This window comes from Photinus pyralis, unplaced genomic scaffold (assembly GCF_008802855.1).
Source record: "Photinus pyralis isolate 1611_PpyrPB1 unplaced genomic scaffold, Ppyr1.3 Ppyr1.4_LG8, whole genome shotgun sequence".
NCBI classification, from domain to species: domain Eukaryota; kingdom Metazoa; phylum Arthropoda; class Insecta; order Coleoptera; family Lampyridae; genus Photinus; species Photinus pyralis.
In genome coordinates, this window is record NW_022170819.1 from 17,102,374 (window position 1) to 17,121,516 (window position 19,143).

The window sequence follows — 19,143 nt, forward strand, 5'->3', positions numbered from 1 at the left end:
AAATCCAAATCCAATAAAGAATATTATATAACATGAACAGTTGTTTTAAAGGTCCGATTTCGCACGCATTCGAGTGTTCAAAACGGAGATTGTGATTCAGATAATAGAAAACGGCCAGGTAAGATCTACAGCGAAATAGCAAGGAAGTTAAATAAGTACTTGGGAGGGGACATGAGTGACAATTCGCAGGAATGTAGTGCTACACAGTGCATGGAAATACAGGGTCAGTTCAAGGAGGAGGACTTTCGTTATACAGTTGCAAAATTATTTATTTATTTATACAAGGTGTACATCTTTGGTCATATCGAATCTTAGATATTTAAGGAAGGTGCCTTCATAGACATCAACCTATCACTGTAACGCTCCAAAACCGGCCTGACCTCGTCCTCTAAAAATTCAACCACCTGCTCGTCAGCTCTCCCAATGAAAGTGTTGGCATCTAAAATCTTATCCAAATGGTTTAAAATCGGAGCAAAATACCCGTCGTTTTTGATGCGCTCGATCAAATCGTTATCCTTGCCGTGCTGTTTCACCTCGGCGGCGGCTTCTTGCGAAAGAACGCGAATTTTCTCGTGGCAAACCTGTCGATCGCCGCCCTCCTTGACCATTGCCATGATGATGTTCTCGGAGCACATGAATGGGAGCTCCTGGAGGATGTGGCGGTGTATGACTTTGGGGTAAACGACGAGGCCGGAGGTGATGTTGAGGGCTGTGAGTAGAATGGCGTCAGCACTTAGGAAAGCTTCGGCGAGGGTGATGCGCCTGTTGGCCGAATCGTCTAGGGTTCGTTCTAGCCATTGCACCGCGTGCGTGTTGGCGGCATTGGAGTACAAGGCCATGAGGTGGCGCGCTAACGCGCAGCACCGTTCCGAGCGCATCGGATTGCGTTTGTAGGGCATGGCGGAGCTTCCGATTTGCGTCTTCTCGAAGGGTTCCTCGATCTCTTTCTTATGCGCCAGCAGCCTTAGATCGCTGCACATTTTGTGCACGGTTGCCCCCAGGCTCGATAGCGCGGCTATTACTTCGATGTCAACTTTGCGCGAATAGGTTTGGCCCGTCACCGGGTACGTCTGCCTAAAACCGGAGAGTTCGGCGACGCGCTTGTCGAGCGCCTTGACTTTGGCGGAATTTTCGTTGAACAACTGCATGAAAGAGGCTTGCGTTCCGGTCGTGCCCTTGGTACCTCGAAATCTAAGGTCGTCTCTAGCGCGCGAGATTGCGCGTTCGTCCATAAGAAAGTCTGCAATCCATAAGGTGGCCCTTTTGCCAACGGTCGTCATCTGCGCCGGCTGGAGGTGTGTATATCCAAGTGTTGGAAGAGATCTGTACGTAAAAGTTATAACGATGGGGTAGCCCTACTAGACGTCTTCTAGTATAAAAACAGTCACGTCAATCACGCAGGTAGACGCCCACTGCAAAACTTGTGTCTTTTTTTTCACATGGGCTAGATTAAGATGAAAATATAATAGAATAATTGACAACGAGCTGCGTGATTGACGTCTAGTAAGTCATTACACTCACTTGTATTCCTCTGAAAATAATGAAAGATTCCTAATCACACCAGCGAGCCGTGCGAGTAGGATGTCCAAGCCGTCCTTCAAAATCATTAGGTCGGTATTGTCTCCTACAAAGCAGGAGGTTGCGCCAAGATGTATGATGGGCGCTGCTTTGGGGCAGAGCTTCGCGAAAACGTGAACGTGGGCCATTACATCGTGCCTAGTTAAGGCTTCTTCGGCGGCTGCAGCTTCAAAATCGACGTTGTTTATGTTTGATTCCATTTCGGCAATCTGGTCATCGGTGATATGAAGACCCAATTCCTAAAATCAAATCCATATGATTAGTATTTCTTAAAAAACGGTTTTTCGAAAAGAAATAAATGACAATTTGGTTACCTGCTGGTCAAAATACATGGATGGACGGCTATAGAATTATGAACAAGTAGCGATTTTAATATCTACTTATCAGTTCGATCAATTGTTTATGTATTAATTAGGTAAACTAAAAAAAATCAATACTGTTGTAGAAACAACGTGATGTAGACGTTATTTTTGTCTAACCAAAAATAATGACGGGACATCCTGTATATGAGAATATTTCAATTTATTAAGTAAATCTGGGGATTATTTATGAATTAAGCACGGAATTACTTTCATTTGAATTTGTTTCTCAGTCTAGTCTTGTAATTTATTCATTAGAAATAAGACATCGGATGATTGCATAAGGAGGAGGCGAAAATTAAACACTTATCTACAGAGAGAAGAGGCAGACTAAGAGATCCTTGTTCTGGTCTTGATAAGCTAAAGAAATATGCAATTGACAGAGATACATTATATGAAGAAGTCGTCGAAAATAAAAAAAATACGGCCTTTTGAGCTCAGAAGGACGCTTTCTGCCTTATCTGTAACAACAGAAACAAACACACAAGAGGCACAGTGCGCTGCACAAAAATGTTACGGTATAGCAATGTTTAACGTTTTCAAAGCAGACCAAATTTGCTATAATTTAAGCCCACATCCGTTTGTATAGGTGTAATAGATTCCGAGATAATGCTTTTCAAAGATTGTCAATTTTTCGAATTCAAAAATCTTTCACAATACTTTATGGGTGACGTTTCTATTCTGTTTTACACAGATGCCAAGAATGGGCGGTATTACGCTGAAAAATAAAACGAATAATGAATTTTGTAAGGTGGTAGTTTCTGTTGCCAACTAAACTGTCGAACAATTATTAGCTGATAATGTCAAAGATCCAAGAGTGTAATCGTTTGATTTAGTTCTGTTCAGTTCAGTGCTGGATATTTTTACTTTACAATAATTCGATGCCGTTTTTTATTTTCCCTGATTTTTTTCTGATCTAGAAATAGTGGAGGACGTATTGTGGAGAGATGTTACACAAAATATTGACAATCCAGCCACAAACCTTTCAAGTGAGGAAATGGACGATGCTCAACCGTGCTCGTCCAAGAAGGGAAAATATACTTCGATGGAAGTCAAACAAAATTTCTTTTTATAAAATGACTGTTTTGAAGTTTAATTAAGAATATCATTTACACCTCTCGTTTTCTTTTATAAAATTACAGAACAACAAAATAGTGCTAACAATTTTCGACTTTGAAAAAATCGATAAACTTTGAAAAACATTATCTCGTAAACTATTACGTCTATAGAAACGGTTGTAGCCTCAAATTGTAAACAATTTAGTCTACTTTCAAAACGTATTCATTAGTTATTGGCGAAAAACTGGTCCTTCAGGGTTAAAATCGTCAAAATCTGAACAGAAAACGAAAATTCCTCGTTAGTGTATTTGACTATGTTGCGTTCGCCGCTCGAGGTCGAAAACTTGAATTATACATTGGGTTAACAACATAAGCAATCCCACAAAAAATCAGAACTACCAGATTTGACGCATGGTCTGTTGTATATAGTTACTGGACTACACATTCTATAAGAAAATTTTTTTGCCGGGTCGATCCGAGACAATTTCTTTTTCGAGGCTCAAAAAAAGGCAGTGTATAACCTTCCTTTTTTTCCAAAAATCGACTGCACCAAAATTTCTCGAGAAAACACTTTTTCTTATTAATTTTGGTGCGTAGAATCCAAAACAATTCGTACTTTTTCGATAGACTTCTCAATCAAAAGTTATAGACTAGAAACCAATTTCGAAAGAAAATTCAAAGGGCTGTAACTTTTGAACTAGTAGCCCAATCTTGGAACTGTTTGAAATTATGGATTCTACAGGCCACATTCTATTAGAAAATTTTTTTTCCGGGTCGATCTGAGACAATTTTTTTTTCGAGGCTCAAAAAAAAGGCAGTGTATAACCTTCCTTTTTTCCAAAAATCGACTGCACCAAAATTTCTCGGGAAAACACTTTTTCTTATTAATTTTGGTGCGTAGAATCCAAAACAATTCGTACTTTTTCGATCAGACTTCTCAATCAAAAGTTATAGACTAGAAACCAATTTCGAAAGAAAATTCAAAGGGCTGTAACTTTTGAACTAGTAGCCCAATCTTGGAACTGTTTGAAATTATGGATTCTACAGGCCACATTCTATAAGAAAATTTTTTTCCGGGTCGATCTGAGACAATTTTTTTTTCGGGCTCAAAAAAAGGCAGTGTATAACCTTCCTTTTTTACCAAAAATCGACTGCACCAAAATTTCTCGGGAAAACACTTTTTCTTATTAATTTTGGTGCGTAGAATCCAAAACAATTCGTACTTTTTCGATCAGACTTCTCAATCAAAAGTTATAGACTAGAAACCAATTTCGAAAGAAAATTCAAAGGGCTGTAACTTTTGAACTAGTAGCCCAATCTTGGAACTGTTTGAAATTATGGATTCTACAGGCCACATTCTATAAGAAAATGTTTTTTCCGGGTCGATCAGAGACAATTTTTTTTTCGGGGCTCAAAAAAAGGCAGTGTATAACCTTCCTTTTTTACCAAAAATCGACTACACCAAAATTTCTCGGGAAACACTTTTTCTTATTAATTTTGGTGCGTAGAATCCAAAACAATTCGTACTTTTTCGATCAGACTTCTCAATCAAAAGTTATAGACTAGAAACCAATTTCGAAAGAAAATTCAAAGGGCTGTAACTTTTGAACTAGTAGCCCAATCTTGGAACTGTTTGAAATTATGGATTCTACAGGCCACATTCTATTAGAAAATTTTTTTGCCGGGTCGATCCGAGACAATTTCTTTTTCGAGGCTCAAAAAAAGGCAGTGTACAACCTTCCTTTTTTTTCCAAAAATCGACTGCACCAAAATTTCTGGAGAAAACACTTTTTCTTATTAATTTTGGTGCGTAGAATCCAAAACAATCCGTACTTTTTCGATCGGACTTCTCAATCAAAAGTTATCGACTAGAAACCAATTTCGAAAGAAAATTCAAAGGGCTGTAACTTTTGAACTAGTAGCCCAAACTTGGAACTGTTTGAAATTATGGATTCTACAGGCCACATTCTATAAGAAAATTTTTTTCCAGGTCGATCCCCCATCATTACTATACACTAATACTTTAATGGCCCGTAACCTATGCAATTCCACCTGGCCCGCAGTTACCCAGTCCGCCCCTGAATACCTGCGTGCTTCTTTCTTACAGCGGATTATTGTTGAATAGAATGTGTTTCTTGACCGTTTGGGGTTCTGGGGGGTACTTATTTTGACCCTTTTCGCCGTGAAGCGGAAATTCCAGAGATGTGAATGTAACGAATATTATATTGCGACATCCAGCTGTTGTTAATCACGCAGCTCATCTGTAGCTTGTGATATTCCGAACAAGGGAGCAGCTACCTATGCGAGGGGTCGGATTTGTTTTATTGCCTGCCTTCATCCTGCCTGTTCTCTGTTCTACAACTTGCATTGAATCTGTTTTTAGAATAATAAATATTTGAACTGCATGTCTTATGTGTGTGATTTTACTGTTATTATCTGAGTGTTCTAAACCATTTTTCGCATTGCCTTTATTTGCATAAATTCGAAAAGTATGCAGGAAGTTTTGACAGCTGTTACCATTTCTTGTGTAAATGTTTTGTTTGTAGAAATTAACGAATTGCTTTATATGTGCCGACGAACCCTTTTTGCAGTGATGGGACAATCCCAGGGACGTGAATATCTGTAACGAATACCACGACATCCAGCTCTGGGATGTGATACTCCGAACGAGGAGGCAGCTACGTATGTGAGGGGTGAGGATTTTCGCTGAGGTAACGAAATCATTACGAAATTCTCTTTATTGTACACATGGAGTAAAAAAATGTATACCGTTGATTTGTATAAACGTCACGCCTAATCTCAACCGATACTGTACGGCATTTTTGCTACTGTAAAACCTTTCGCAGTGCATAAAAAACGAGTTCGCGCAAAGAATCCACAGCCACATATACCACTGTTTAAAAATAATATTGTTTAAAATATAGATTCCTAATATTGAGAATTAATACACGAGTTAAAGTTTAATCTTGTCGTTCCTCTCGAGATCGTCGTCACATTTCAGTTGCTTCTCCTCTTCGATTACAGTCATCGGGCTGTAAATTGTAAAACTAAAGATTGCACATTAATAAATCGCGCGAACCTTCCGAATGTCTCGCAGTCCGCTATCGTGGCCGGCAATTTTTGGTTGAGCGTCTCTGGTAGGAGCAGGGATAGGCATCCGGCCAAAAGCGATAGGATTCCGAAGATGATTAGCGGAAACGGTTTCCATACTTCGTTCTGGAACCGAAGGGATAATACCTACGGTAAGGATGACGATGGAAACTCACGCTCAAGTTGATGAGGGGAGCGGATATCGAGCCTATACGCGCGCACATCGAACCTGCTCCGAGACCGGCGTTTCGGATTACCGTCGGGAATTGCTCGGTGGAGAAAATGTATACTGTTCCATAGCTTGCAGTGATCGCCAACTTTCCGATCATCGCCAGCGTCACCGTCATCCAGGGATGCGCTACGAAACAAGTTCATCAAAAATAACTCACTACCATTCCAGGGAGTTTTTCGGCAGACAATAATTATCGAACGTACCTTGCGGTACAGCCATCGTGAGCAGCAGAGCAACGCCGGCGGTGACCATACATCCGCACAGAATCGATTTACGACCCCATCTGTTTAGGGTGAGAAGAAGGAACGTGTACGCTGGAAGTTCAACCGCACCCGCAATCACAAAATTGACGTAGTCGTTTCCGCCTAAATTACTCGTGTTCCACGACAGACCGTAGTAGGTCATGCTGTTGACCATCCTAAAACAGAAAAAAAACCATTGAGGCCTTACCAGAATATATTTGGTACAATATTCCGTGAAATACGCTCTGAATATTTTTTGAAGATATTCTCGCTACAAATTTCCATCATGAGAATATAATGGAATATTCTTTTAAAATATTCCGAAACACTTTCTTGCTAGTTTAAGGATATTCCTAATAATAAAATAAATTAGGCCATAATCACTTTGAGTCCTTACAACCAACCTTACTTCCTTAATTTTTATGAATATTTTTCTGTGATCATAATGTTAGTCAATACAACAATGAATATACTGAAACTGTTGCATTTTCTTTTTAGTTTAAGAATATTAAATAGAATATATCGGGTCATTATTTTTTCCAATATTCTGTGTGTGCTTATTTTTTAAACAATCTCAAATTAAAAAGTGACAGTTCGGATAAGGAATATTCTATTAATTTATGAGAATATTCCAACGTTGCCATTTTTTTGGTAATATTCGGGGTGTTTGAAAAAAATTAGTTTCGATTTAAACAGTGACTTTATCTTTATTGACGGCCAAGCCAATATTTTAGACATTAATTTCAATACTTAATATGTAATCAAAACTCATCTTTAGTAAAAGATAATTATGTATGATTAGATATTAATCGTAAGAATAAATTATAACTTGTTCGTAACACATCGGATAAGGAATATTCCATTACTTTATGAGAATATTCCAACGCTGCCATTTTTTGGCAATTTTCTCTGTGTGTGCTTGTTATTTAAACAATCAACTTCAAATTAAAAAATGACTTGTACGCAACTCATCGGATAAGGAATATTCCATTACTTTATGAGAATATTCCAACGCTGCCATTTTTTGGCAATATTCTGCGTATGCTGGTTTTTTAAACAATCAACTTCAAATTAAAAAATGACTTGTACGCAACTCCTCGGATAAGGAATATTCCATTACTTTATAAGAATATTCCAACGCTGCCATTTTTTGGCAATATTCTGCGTGTGCTTGTTTTTTAAACAATCAACCTCAAATTAAAAAATGACTGGTTCGCAACTCATCGGATAAGGAATATTCCATGACTTTATGAGAATATTCCAACGCTGTCATTTTTTGGCAATATTCTGAGTATGCTTGTTTTTTAAACAATCAACCTCAAATTAAAAAATGACTTGTACGCAACACATCGGATAAGGAATATTCCATTACTGGGTACCTCGGTACTTACCAATCAAAGAATACTATCAGCGATCGTTTCCTTAGGTTAGGATGCTTGAAGATCTCAAGTATTGTAACTGACTCCTCCTTGGTATCTTTCGGTTTAACTTCACTGGCGAGGAGTGCGTGAAGATCTTCGTCTGGTATGATCACCTTGTTTTCCTTGGCTGCTTTCTGAATGAGTACCTTAGCTTCCTGTAGTCTACCTTTAGTCAATAACCAACGTGCCGATTCCGGTATGAACCTAAAAGGTGAATTAAGGACGGACGTGCGCGCGTTGCAAACGGAAGTCTTACCACCAGTAACAGAAAAATACAGCTCCCGGCAGCGTCAACGCGACCTGCAGATATCGCCAGTCGTGTATGAAATACGCAAACAGCGCCACCAGCATGTAGCCGCAGGAAAAGAACATTTGACAGACAACGCCGGCGATAAGTCGATCCATGGGACCCACCATTTCCATTGCTAGCAGTTATGATAAGTTCAGTCTCGCGACCCGGATAGCTCACCTATGACATACGCGACCAGAAAAACGCCCGAGGTGGTCGAGCCCACCACGAAGCGGAAAATCGAATACGACCAAAATTCGGGCGCAATCGAGACGAGCACCCCAAACACCACCTGGATAACCAGCGAAATGAAAAATATAATTCTTCGTCCAAATCTGGAAAGACACTTATTAAGCGCGATCCTTTATCCCGGATCGTCACAATTACCTATCGGATAGGTCGCCGAATACGATCGAGCCGACTAGAACACCCAGCATGAAGATGGCGTCTCCTATTGCTGTCAAATAAGCCCGATTACATACAATATTCCACTGAAAATATTATTTGTAATTTTGATAGGGAGTGCGACGACGTCCGTAGGTTTAAAGTTCATGAATTACCTCGATTACAATACTACTCTCGTATTTACTGTAATCATAGATGTAACTGTCGCAGGGGGCGTCTCTTCCATTTTCGAGCAGCGAGCACGACGAGTACCTTTCGAGGGCGGCTTCGTACGGATACGACTCGTTTAGAATACTGATCGGTAATTCGTACGTTGCGTTCGGAAGCTCCGATGGTAGCTGGCATCTGGAACGAAACGGAGTTTGGTGGCACCAGAACCGAACACCTACCGGTGGTTCACTTTCGCCTGCAAGAACATGTTCGACAACTTGTGAAAGGCGCATAGCACCGCCGGTAAACAGAGCAGCAGATAAATTCTCCTTTGGTATCTGAAATTTGCTCGATTACAAACGCGAAAAATAGCGCTTAATTTACCTTCCAAAGTTACCCAGCATCGGTATTACGTCATCGTACCCCATTTCGCCAACTGCAACAGGAAGCGGGCACATTAAATAAATGCTTAGATCGATACGATCAAAATTGTTCAGTGCAATATCGTAATCAAACAAAGCCGATAACAGATTTAAGGCAATAAAAACCGATAAGAGTTTATATTTAGATGTGCTTTTTCAAAGTATAGCGATACCGATACCGTCCTACTTGAAAGGTAGGGTAAACATCACCCTGTATATGAAAATTCCCATACTGTTTTTTGAAACACTCTGTATACCTTCGAGTCGAGAGGATTTAAGGCAATAAAAACCGATAAGAGTTTATATTTAGATGTGCTTTTTCAAAGTATAGCGATACCGATACCGTCCTACTTGAAAGGTAGGGTAAACATCACCCTGTATATGAAAATTCCCATACTGTTTTTTGAAACACTCTGTATACCTTCGAGTCGAGAGGATTTAAGGCAATAAAAACCGATAAGAGTTTATATTTAGATGTGCTTTTTCAAAGTATAGCGATACCGATACCGTCCTACTTGAAAGGTAGGGTAAACATCACCCTGTATATGAAAATTCCCATACTGTTTTTTGAAACACTCTGTATACCTTCGAGTCGAGAGGATTTAAGGCAATAAAAACCGATAAGAGTTTATATTTAGATGTGCTTTTTCAAAGTATAGCGATACCGATACCGTCCTACTTGAAAGGTAGGGTAAACATCACCCTGTATATGAAAATTCCCATACTGTTTTTTGAAACACTCTGTATACCTTCGAGTCGAGAGGATTTAAGGCAATAAAAACCGATAAGAGTTTATATTTAGATGTGCTTTTTCAAAGTATAGCGATACCGATACCGTCCTACTTGAAAGGTAGGGTAAACATCACCCTGTATATGAAAATTCCCATACTGTTTTTTGAAACACTCTGTATACCTTCATTTTGATAAAACGCGATTTTGTTTGTTGCACGTTTAGAATGTGAAGTTTAACAGAAAAAAATCAAAATCAAGGTTGCAGGAAAGAGACGCGAAAAGGGGACACTCTGTATATAAAGTGTAGCTATAGTGTCAATGTCGCAAAAACAATTTAATTCTCCAAAGTATGTAAATAACAAGAAGGGCAGAGCTTTTGCACCATCCTGTACACAGAAGTCAATGCGTATATCAAAATCTATGCAAACACTCTGTATATTATGATTTCTTGATTCTTCGATACTACTTGCCGAGTTATATTCTCGTCAATTTCGTATCAGTATCTTGCCTGGTAAATTAACGTTCCCACCCCCACCCCACCAAACGCATTTCTACCTCGTATCGTCGGTTAACTGCAAAATTCGCTTTACCCCCACCACCTCACTACCTCACTCGCATAAAGTCTATAGATCAGGACTACTTGCAAATCAAAAATTAACTCTTAGTCCTCTTTCGATAAATGATAAAGAAATGTCGAGAGGATTCGTTACATTTTTAAACCAGTGAATTATTCGTCCCCCACCCCCAAGGGTCTAGAGATTCCCCATTTGACAATGACACTTAATTAATTTGTGGTAGGCTTTTGCAATTATGTTCTTGTCTACTTTGTGCGAGACAAGAGACTCCTGAACCCCCCCCCCCCCCCTACTGCTCCAGGAATGGACACCTAGTTCGGATGTTGCACTTTCCCTTTATAAGTACCCTCTTCCGACTTTTCGTTTTAAAGATATCGACCTCGCCAATACGCAAAGATTTATTTTGCTCTTGTGGGCGCTCTCCTCTGCCACGCCGTTATCGCGATGTTCGCTCTTACAGTCGTGAAAGCACCAATATTTCTTGTAAACGCCCCAATCGCCCTTTTGTGAGTACCCTCATCCGACACTCTGCTTTTGAGATATGCTGAATCATTATCGATTACGATAAGAGGTCGAAAAAGGATAAAATCAGTTCGTCTCCTCCGCCGCCCTCTGTTATAAAGGGGTAAGGTGTAGAAAACAGGAGTAAAATTAAATATTATTATTAAACAATGCCTTCCATTAGGACCTTTAATACTATGAAAGAAAAAAAACCAACCCCCCGGCCTTGCACCTCTAGCCACTTTTGATCTCTAAATTGAGTCGCGGACAGTTATATAGTTTGTAGTAATCAATTCCCTTCGATGAGACCTTTCTTTAGAATACCATGAAGGGTAGAATTTGTCCCCCCCCCCCCCCGCCCCGCGCCATCTTGAAAAGTTTTGCTTGGCCCCAATAGAGTTGTTCCGTGAATTATTCGTGTTATGCCCCCCCCCTCCCCCCCTCCTCTAGTTTACAAAGTTTTGAGGGATTCCGCTTTGGACAATGACACTTTGTGTCAGACTTTTGTAATTATGTTCTTGTCGAGTTCGTGTCAAATTCACGTTGATAAAAAATGAAAGGAATCGTTACATTTTTAATTCAATGGAGTATTCGAATTATGCCCCCTCCTCCACCCCATACGCTCACTAATCATTTGCAAATTAATTCCTAGACAGGTTCCGAGCGCCATTTTTCAACAAAATGATCAAACTTTTAAAATTTTGATTTCAGCTTCCTATTATTATTATTATGCCCCCCCCCACTTTACACAGGTTTGAGGGATTCCGCTTTGGAGAATGACACTTGTCAGCATGTCGGCTCCTAAATTCACTGCCCACTTTGCCCCCCCCCCCTCTCCAAATCGTCCACTTCTTCAAATTCTTCCCGACTTACAGTTTCATCGGATTATTCATTTTTTTTTCAATTCATCATCGGGTTCTTCGGATTCTTCCGCTTCTTCCAAAGTTCATAAATTCATTGCCGTATTCTTCAAATTTTGAAAATCCAGCAGAATTTCTGATTCTTTGGATTCTTCTCTACCTCTTCTTCGAATTCTCCTTATCTTTTGAATTATATGGACCTTATTTGGATGTCTTTCGGATCTCCTCCTAGATTTTTGCGGCTTTATAATCAGAAAAACAATTCAAACTTTTGATTATGCAACAAAAACGATTTAGAAGAGTCGTTGACATGATACAAACTGGACCGAGGCCTACGATCCAGCAGTTCAGGGTTCAAGGGCTAGAAATACGTGTAAACAAATTAATTTTAAGTGGACATTTATGTACATTTTCAGCTAATTAATTAACTAATTACGTGATTTAAGTGTAGCCATAATCATCCAACTCAAAGTCATTATGTTGCCTCCGAGGTTGCCCTTATCGATCGCCCTAAATTTGCCAATGTTGGACGAACCGATTTTGTTATAAGTATACGGTTTCCGTTACAATTTAATGCAAAATGGACGCAGATAAGTGCGTAATTTGGTTTGGGTCCGATCGGAAAAGGTCATGTCAGTCCGTAACATAATTTGCAATAGTTCTTGTTCCCTAATAGGTACGTTGCTACCCACAAACCAAACCGCCAACCTTCCGGAAAGTTAATGACCATGGCCGACGGTTCGGCGACAAACAAAACAATAACAATGGAACGCCACCCAATTAGCCGTAATTAGTCGGAATTAAAATGGTGATTGTAATCAATCCATGATTTGAGCGAAGATTCAAAATGGATTGAAAGGGTCCCTCCGACATGAAATTTACCGTATTAGGTGTACAGAAATTGGTCCGGGTCGACCTGCTAAAGTTCTTGTATTAGGAAAATGAACGGATGCTATTGGTGTATCAGGAGCGTTCGCCACACTCTTCTAACAAAAAATGTCGGAAACAGACTCATATCAGGAGCATAGAAGAAGTAATGTGATCAGGAAAATATGATATGAAACTTGAGTCCGGCCATTTCAAACGAAGTTGGATTGTATCGCAATTCGTCAAGAGTTTATATGCTCCTGATGATAACACGCCTTCTGTGGATCAATTGCGAATCAGAAGACTTTTGGTATACGGAGAACATGTAATAAGATAAAAATATTTCGTTTGCTCCTGATGCAATGAACTTCCCTCTTATTTCGCTTTAGCAACTTGTAAGGCTAATAGACCATCTGACAATGCCAAGTGTCACGAAAACAAAACATTTCATCCTGAATGCAACCTATTTTTGGCCTCGATGGAATTCTCTGTGAGCTGAGCAAGTAGGTAGGCTGACTAAAATTGAGGTTACAGTCCGGCGATAAAGTTAAAAATAGTCCACAAATTTGTGGTAACCAACGACATGTAAATCGCGTGTTAGGTGATAATGCAATCGCGTTGTCGAATGTTTTACATCCGGATGGTAAATCGTAAAAAGAGACTTCCTGGATTGTTTTCGACGTTTCCTAATCTTTTCGGCTGTGTCGGTTCTTGTGATAGTCGAAAAACTTGAGTGTCTCAAGGATCCTATCTTGGACCAAATTTTTTATTTTGTTTCTATTGAATTCTAATTTATTTCGTTTTGGTAGAAGTGTCAATGTCAGATTAATTCAGTGGCGCGCTTAATTGACTATGCCGCGGTAAAAATTAAATTACGCGAACTCAGTTTGGGTAGAGCTCAATCAATTTTTTGTAATTGCAAAATTGACTTTTATAATTGAGGGCTAATTATATCGCCCAATTGCGCTTAATTATGACGCAAAATTACCTTTAGTTTGAGCTATGGGGGATGCCGGTCTCAATCAATTCTTCGAAGTGCACAGTTTTTGGGGGGAACCTAAAATTTCTATTGTCGCTCACGAAAGATTAATTTTCACATACGACAGTTGGCTAAATCCCCCCCCCCCCCCCGGAATTATTTCCTGAGATGCTGTTTTTGAAACGTGCATAGCTTTTTCATACGACAACCAATTGGTCTCAGATTTTGCATACGCTTGTCTTTAGTGGTGCCAAGTTAAACTTTAGAAAATGGGAGGGAGGGGGGTGTAAACATATGTTTTACCCCTTCATGATATTCTAATGAAAGGTCTCATCGAAATAAATTGATTTGTACAAACTGTAACTTTCCCGTGTGACTCAATTTTCGAGATCAGTGAGCGACGGGACCTGAGGGGGGGGGGGGGGTTAAAAATTAATTTTATCTCTCATTGTATTCTAATTCTAATTAAAGGTCTCAACGAAAGGGACCGTTTTCTACCAACTACTGCCCTTCTTTCTGTCCTCTTATCAAAGTACAAGATAGAGGGGGGGGGGGGGAGTGGAACTAGTTTTATCCTCGACTGCTTATCGTGATCCGGTATATTCCCTTGTACCTCAAGAATGGATTGTCGGAAGAGGGTAGATTGAGACGTCTGCAAGAAATATCCAATGGTGCGATGAAATTTGCGAGTACAAATTACTCTTTATCAGTTCCAAATTCAAGACATTACACAAGGATTATTTTTATTTATCATCAGGCCTTTGTTTCCGAATATTTATCTGGACGTACTCGGATTATACACGGATTAACTGGATCTCGTAGATGTCCTTCGTTCAAAGTTAGTTGACGGCAAAATTTTGGGAGTATGTGGGATTGAGCCATTTCCCACTAAAACCAAGATCCCTCATGGCCACCTGTCTACCATAAGCGCCACCAGATTATCTGTAGCTGGTCCTGAAGAACCTGCTGTATGTGAGAATCTATGGTTTAGAGTATTTCCCAATTAGTGAAGACGTCCCACAGGGCTCTATACTGGGACCAGTATTGTTTCTCTTATAAATCAACGACATCGTGAAGGTTTTTCTTATAGAATGTGGCCTCTGTAGAATCCATAATTTCAAACAGTTCCAAGATTGGGCTACTAGTTCAAAAGTTACAGCCCTTTGAATTTTTTTCTAGTCTATAACTTTTGATTGAGAAGTCTAATCGAAAAAGTACGAATTGTTTTGGATTCTATGCACCAAAATTAATAAGAAAAACTGTTTTCCCGAGAAATTTTGGTGCAGTCGATTTTTGGTAAAAAAGGAAGGTTATACACTGCCTTTTTTGGGACCCGAAAAAAAAATTGTCTCAGATCGATCTGGAAAAAAAATTTCTGATAGAATGTGGCCTGTAGAATCCATAATTTCAAGCAGTTCCAAGATTGGGCTACTAGTTCAAAAGTTACAGCCCTTTGAATTTTTTTTCGAAATTGGTTTCTAGTCTATAACTTTGGATTGAGAAGTCTGATCGAAAAAGTACGAATTGTTTTGGATTCTACGCACCAAAATTAATAAGAAAAAGTGTTTTCCCGAGAAATTTTGGTGCAGTCGATTTTTGGTAAAAAAGGAAGGTTTATACACTGCCTTTTTTTGAGGCCCGAAAAAAAAATTGTCTCAGATCGACCCGGAAAAAATTTTTCTTATAGAATGTGGCCTGTAGAATCCATAATTTCAAACAGTTCCAAGATTGGGCTTCTAGTTCAAAAGTTACAGCCCTTTGAATTTTCTTTCGAAATTGGTTTCTAGTCTATAACTTTTGATTGAGAAGTCTGATCGAAAAAGTACGAATTGTTTTGGATTCTACGCTCCAAAATTAATAAGAAAAAGTGTTTTCCCGAGAAATTTTGGTGTAGTCGATTTTTGGTAAAAAAGGAAGGTTATACACTGCCTTTTTTTGAGGCCCGCAAAAATAATTGTCTCAGATCGACCCGGAAAAAAATTTTCTTATAGAATGTGGCCTGTGGAATCCATAATTTCAAACAGTTCCAAGATTGGGCTACTAGTTCAAAAGTTACGGCCCTTTGAATTTTTTTTCGAAATTGGTTTCTAGTCTATAACTTTTGATTGAGAAGTCTAATCGAAAAAGTACGAATTGTTTTGGATTCTACGCACCAAAATTAATAAGAAAATGTGTTTTCCCGAGAAATATTGGTGCAGTCGATTTTTGATAAAAAAGGAAGGTTATACACTGCCTTTTTTGAGGCCCGAAAAAAAAATTGCTCAACGAAAGGAATTAATTTCTACCAACCATAGCCCTCCTCCTCGACCCCTTATCGTGACCGGGTACATTTCCTTATACCTCAAGAATGGATTGTCGGAAAAGGGTAGATTGAGACGTCTGCAAGAAATATACATTGGTGCGATGAAATTTGAATTGCCACGTAAATTTTAACAGGAAATTAGCGAGGTTTGTAATGAAAAATGCCAAAACAGAGGTCAAAACGAATAGAACCACCGCACAACTCGAGAAACTTATGATTGCGAGTACAAATTACTCTTTATCAGTTCCAAATTCAAGACACTACACAAGGATTACTTTTATTTATCATCAGGCTTTTGTTTCCGAATATTTATCTGGACGTAATCGGATTATACCTTGACACGGATTAACTGGATCTCGTAGATGTCCTTCGTTAGTTGAAGGCAAAATTTTGGGAGTATGTGGGACTGAACCATTTTCCACTAAAACCAAGATCTCTCGTGGCCACCTATCTACCATAAGCGCCACCAGATTATCTGTAGCTGGTCCTGAAGAACCTGCTGTATGTGAGAATCTATGGTTTAGAGTATTTCACAATTAGCGAAGACGTCCCACAGGGCTTTATACTGGGACCAGTATTGTTTTTCTTATAAATCAACGACATCGTGAAGGTGCTATAGCGATTCTGTACTGACCTTTATTAAGCAATTGTGCAAGCTCTATTATTTCATTGACAGAATAATGCCATGCCTTTATTGTAATAGAATGAAGCTGATGCTTCAATACAAATTTTGCTGCATTACGCTCTTCGACTAAGTAAAAAGACAATATTTTAAGAAATGAGAACATCCGGTTTTTTGTATTTTAATTACGGCAACGCAATTCTCATGCCAATAAAATAATTACGAATAAATTTGATTAAGGTTATTAACAAGACTGCGGCATATTTTAAATTCCATTCCCTAAAAGTAAAAATGTTATTTTGGACGCGGTGGTCCATTTCGTTCACCTAGGAGTACAGTTACTGGCACAATTAAATGGCCATCGACTACCCATAGCCATTTCGCCATTGCGATGAAGGATCATTTCGTACCGTGAACAAATTTCAATTCAAGCATTGATATCGCGTCAAGGGCCTATTAATCTATTATTTATTTGATTAAACCGCACAGTTCATCGGAAAAACCGTTTGGTGTGCAAACAAGTGCGAAAATTAACATAGCGTGATCGCGCGTTGCAGGGGTGCTCACCCTTAAACTCATTTAGCATAAAATCACGCCCCACTCACGGGAAAAGTTTTCTAACTCAACTTTCATTGATAAGAGCACACGAAACGATAAGAAAAAATGCAACTTTTACAATGAACTAAAATTAAGAAAGCGTCGGGTAAAACTCACCCTAAAATTTATAGACACTTTCACGTGACACAATCGCGCGAAGTGCGAATACTTTACACCCCAATACGATAATAAAATGTGCCCTAAACGCTGCACGAAGTTTACGTACGAGCGGCTTCTGCGCGTGATTTGACGAAAACGTTCTTGGTAGACCATTCATTATGTCACACCGTTAGGGGACGCATGCGTGTGTTTTTTTCTACATTAAAAATCGATTCTATTTAAATACCAAGGATTTCGGACGAGATCGTGGTTGGGATGGGGAAAGTAAGGAGCAGATGCAGCCAAACAAGAGATTGACGTAGACGTTTAAAAGTATGCCAACGGTCGTGATGTACCTATTTTATTTCCCGCATTGTAAGACGTCAGTGTATATTTTCTCATTCAGAGAACGTGCTTCCAGCTTTTATACATGGCGATACCACATAATTTACTAAACACCAGTCAATTCCTTTGTTGCGATATAATCAAACAATCATACTCACCCCCACCCGAAATCGAGCTGGACCACTGCAATTATAAGAGACACAAGGAGTACCTCTACCTTGAATTCGGCTACATATAGCTACCCTAAGCTGGGTTAACGAGAACCGAGGATCTTCTCACGTCTAGGTACCCATATGCCATTCCGTACCCCCCTGTACAATCCCTACCCTCATGTGTGGAGTTAAACGAGGGCCTGCAAGCCTTTTTTTTAACCAAAAATCGACTACTCCAAAATTTCTCGGGAAAACACTTCTCAATCAAAAGTTATAGACTAGAAACCAATTTCGAAAGAAAATTCAAAGGGCTGTAACTTTTGGAAAGAAAATTCAAAGGGCTGTAACTTTTGAACTAGTAGCCCAATCTTGGAACTGTTTGAAATTATGGATTCTACAGGCCACATTCTATAAGAAAATTTTTTTCCGGGTCGATCTGAGACAATTTTTTTTTCGGGGCCCAAAAAAAGGCAGTGTATAACCTTCCTTTTTTACCAAAAATCGACTACACCAAAATTTCTCGGGAAAACACTTTTTCTTATTAATTTTGGTGCGTAGAATCCAAAACAATTCGTACTTTTTCGATCAGACTTCTCAATCAAAAGTTATAGACTAGAAACCAATTTCGAAAGAAAATTCAAAGGGCTGTAACTTTTGAACTAGTAGCCCAATCTTGGAACTGTTTGAAATTATGGATTCTACAGGCCACATTCTATAAGAAAATTTTTTTCCCGGATCGATCTGAGACAATTTTTTTTTCGGGGCCCAAAAAAAGGCAGTGTTTTACCTTCCTTTTTTTACCAAAAATCGACTGCACCAAAATTTCTCGGGAAAACACTTTTTCTTATTAATTTTGGTGCGTAGAATCCAAAACAATTCGTACTTTTTCGATCAGACTTCTCAATCAAAAGTTATAGACTAGAAAACAATTTCGAAAGAAAATTCAAAGGGCTGTAACTTTTGAACTAGTAGCCCAATCTTGGAACTGTTTGAAATTATGGATTCTACAGGCCACATTCTATAAGAAAATTTTTTCCGGGTCGATCTGACATAATTTTTTTTCGGGGCTCAAAAAAAGGCAGTGTACAACCTTCCTTTTTTACAAAAAATCGACTGCACCAAAATTTCTCGGGAAAACACTTTTTCTTATTAATTTTGGTGCGTAGAATCCAAAACAATTCGTACTTTTTCGATCAGATTTCTCAATCAAAAGTTATAGACTAGAAACCAATTTCGAAAAAAAATTCAAAGGGCTGTAACTTTTGA

At 39.0% G+C, this 19,143-nt stretch overlaps 2 protein-coding genes across 2 annotated transcripts; both read right to left on the minus strand.

The window, feature by feature from the left end:
- Nucleotides 1-251: 251 nt before the first annotated feature.
- LOC116179103 (adenylosuccinate lyase-like) lies at nt 252-1,843 on the minus strand. The gene is made up of 2 exons (XM_031498814.1): nt 1,522-1,843; nt 252-1,323 (listed from the first exon to the last, which is right to left on the minus strand). Exons 1-2 carry the CDS (start codon nt 1,776-1,778, stop codon nt 312-314), a joined length of 1,269 nt encoding a protein of 422 aa, XP_031354674.1. The 5' UTR covers nt 1,779-1,843; the 3' UTR covers nt 252-311.
- A 3,872-nt stretch (nt 1,844-5,715) lies between these two features.
- LOC116179003 (organic cation transporter protein) lies at nt 5,716-17,551 on the minus strand. Its single transcript, XM_031498694.1, has 12 exons — nt 17,399-17,551; nt 9,209-9,260; nt 9,064-9,162; nt 8,830-9,019; nt 8,657-8,760; nt 8,450-8,604; nt 8,237-8,405; nt 7,951-8,184; nt 6,521-6,735; nt 6,262-6,443; nt 6,075-6,211; nt 5,716-6,027 (listed from the first exon to the last, which is right to left on the minus strand). The coding sequence occupies exons 2-12, from the start codon at nt 9,250-9,252 to the stop codon at nt 5,949-5,951; spliced, it is 1,608 nt and encodes a 535-aa protein (XP_031354554.1). The 5' UTR covers nt 9,253-9,260; nt 17,399-17,551; the 3' UTR covers nt 5,716-5,948.
- Nucleotides 17,552-19,143: the final 1,592 nt, after the last annotated feature.

Coding starts and splice junctions, on each gene's coding strand:
- LOC116179103 (XM_031498814.1), bottom strand. CDS start 1,778: ATGGAATCAAACATAAACAACGTCGATTTTGAAGCTGCAGCCGCCGAA. Junction 1,324..1,521: donor TTATTTTCAGAGGAATACAA/GTGAGTGTAATG, acceptor TTTTACGTACAG/ATCTCTTCCAACACTTGGAT.
- LOC116179003 (XM_031498694.1), bottom strand. CDS start 9,252: ATGGGGTACGATGACGTAATACCGATGCTGGGTAACTTTGGAAG. Junction 9,163..9,208: donor ATGCTGGGTAACTTTGGAAG/GTAAATTAAGCG, acceptor AGCAAATTTCAG/ATACCAAAGGAGAATTTATC. Junction 8,406..8,449: donor TCTGGTCGCGTATGTCATAG/GTGAGCTATCCG, acceptor CATAACTGCTAG/CAATGGAAATGGTGGGTCCC.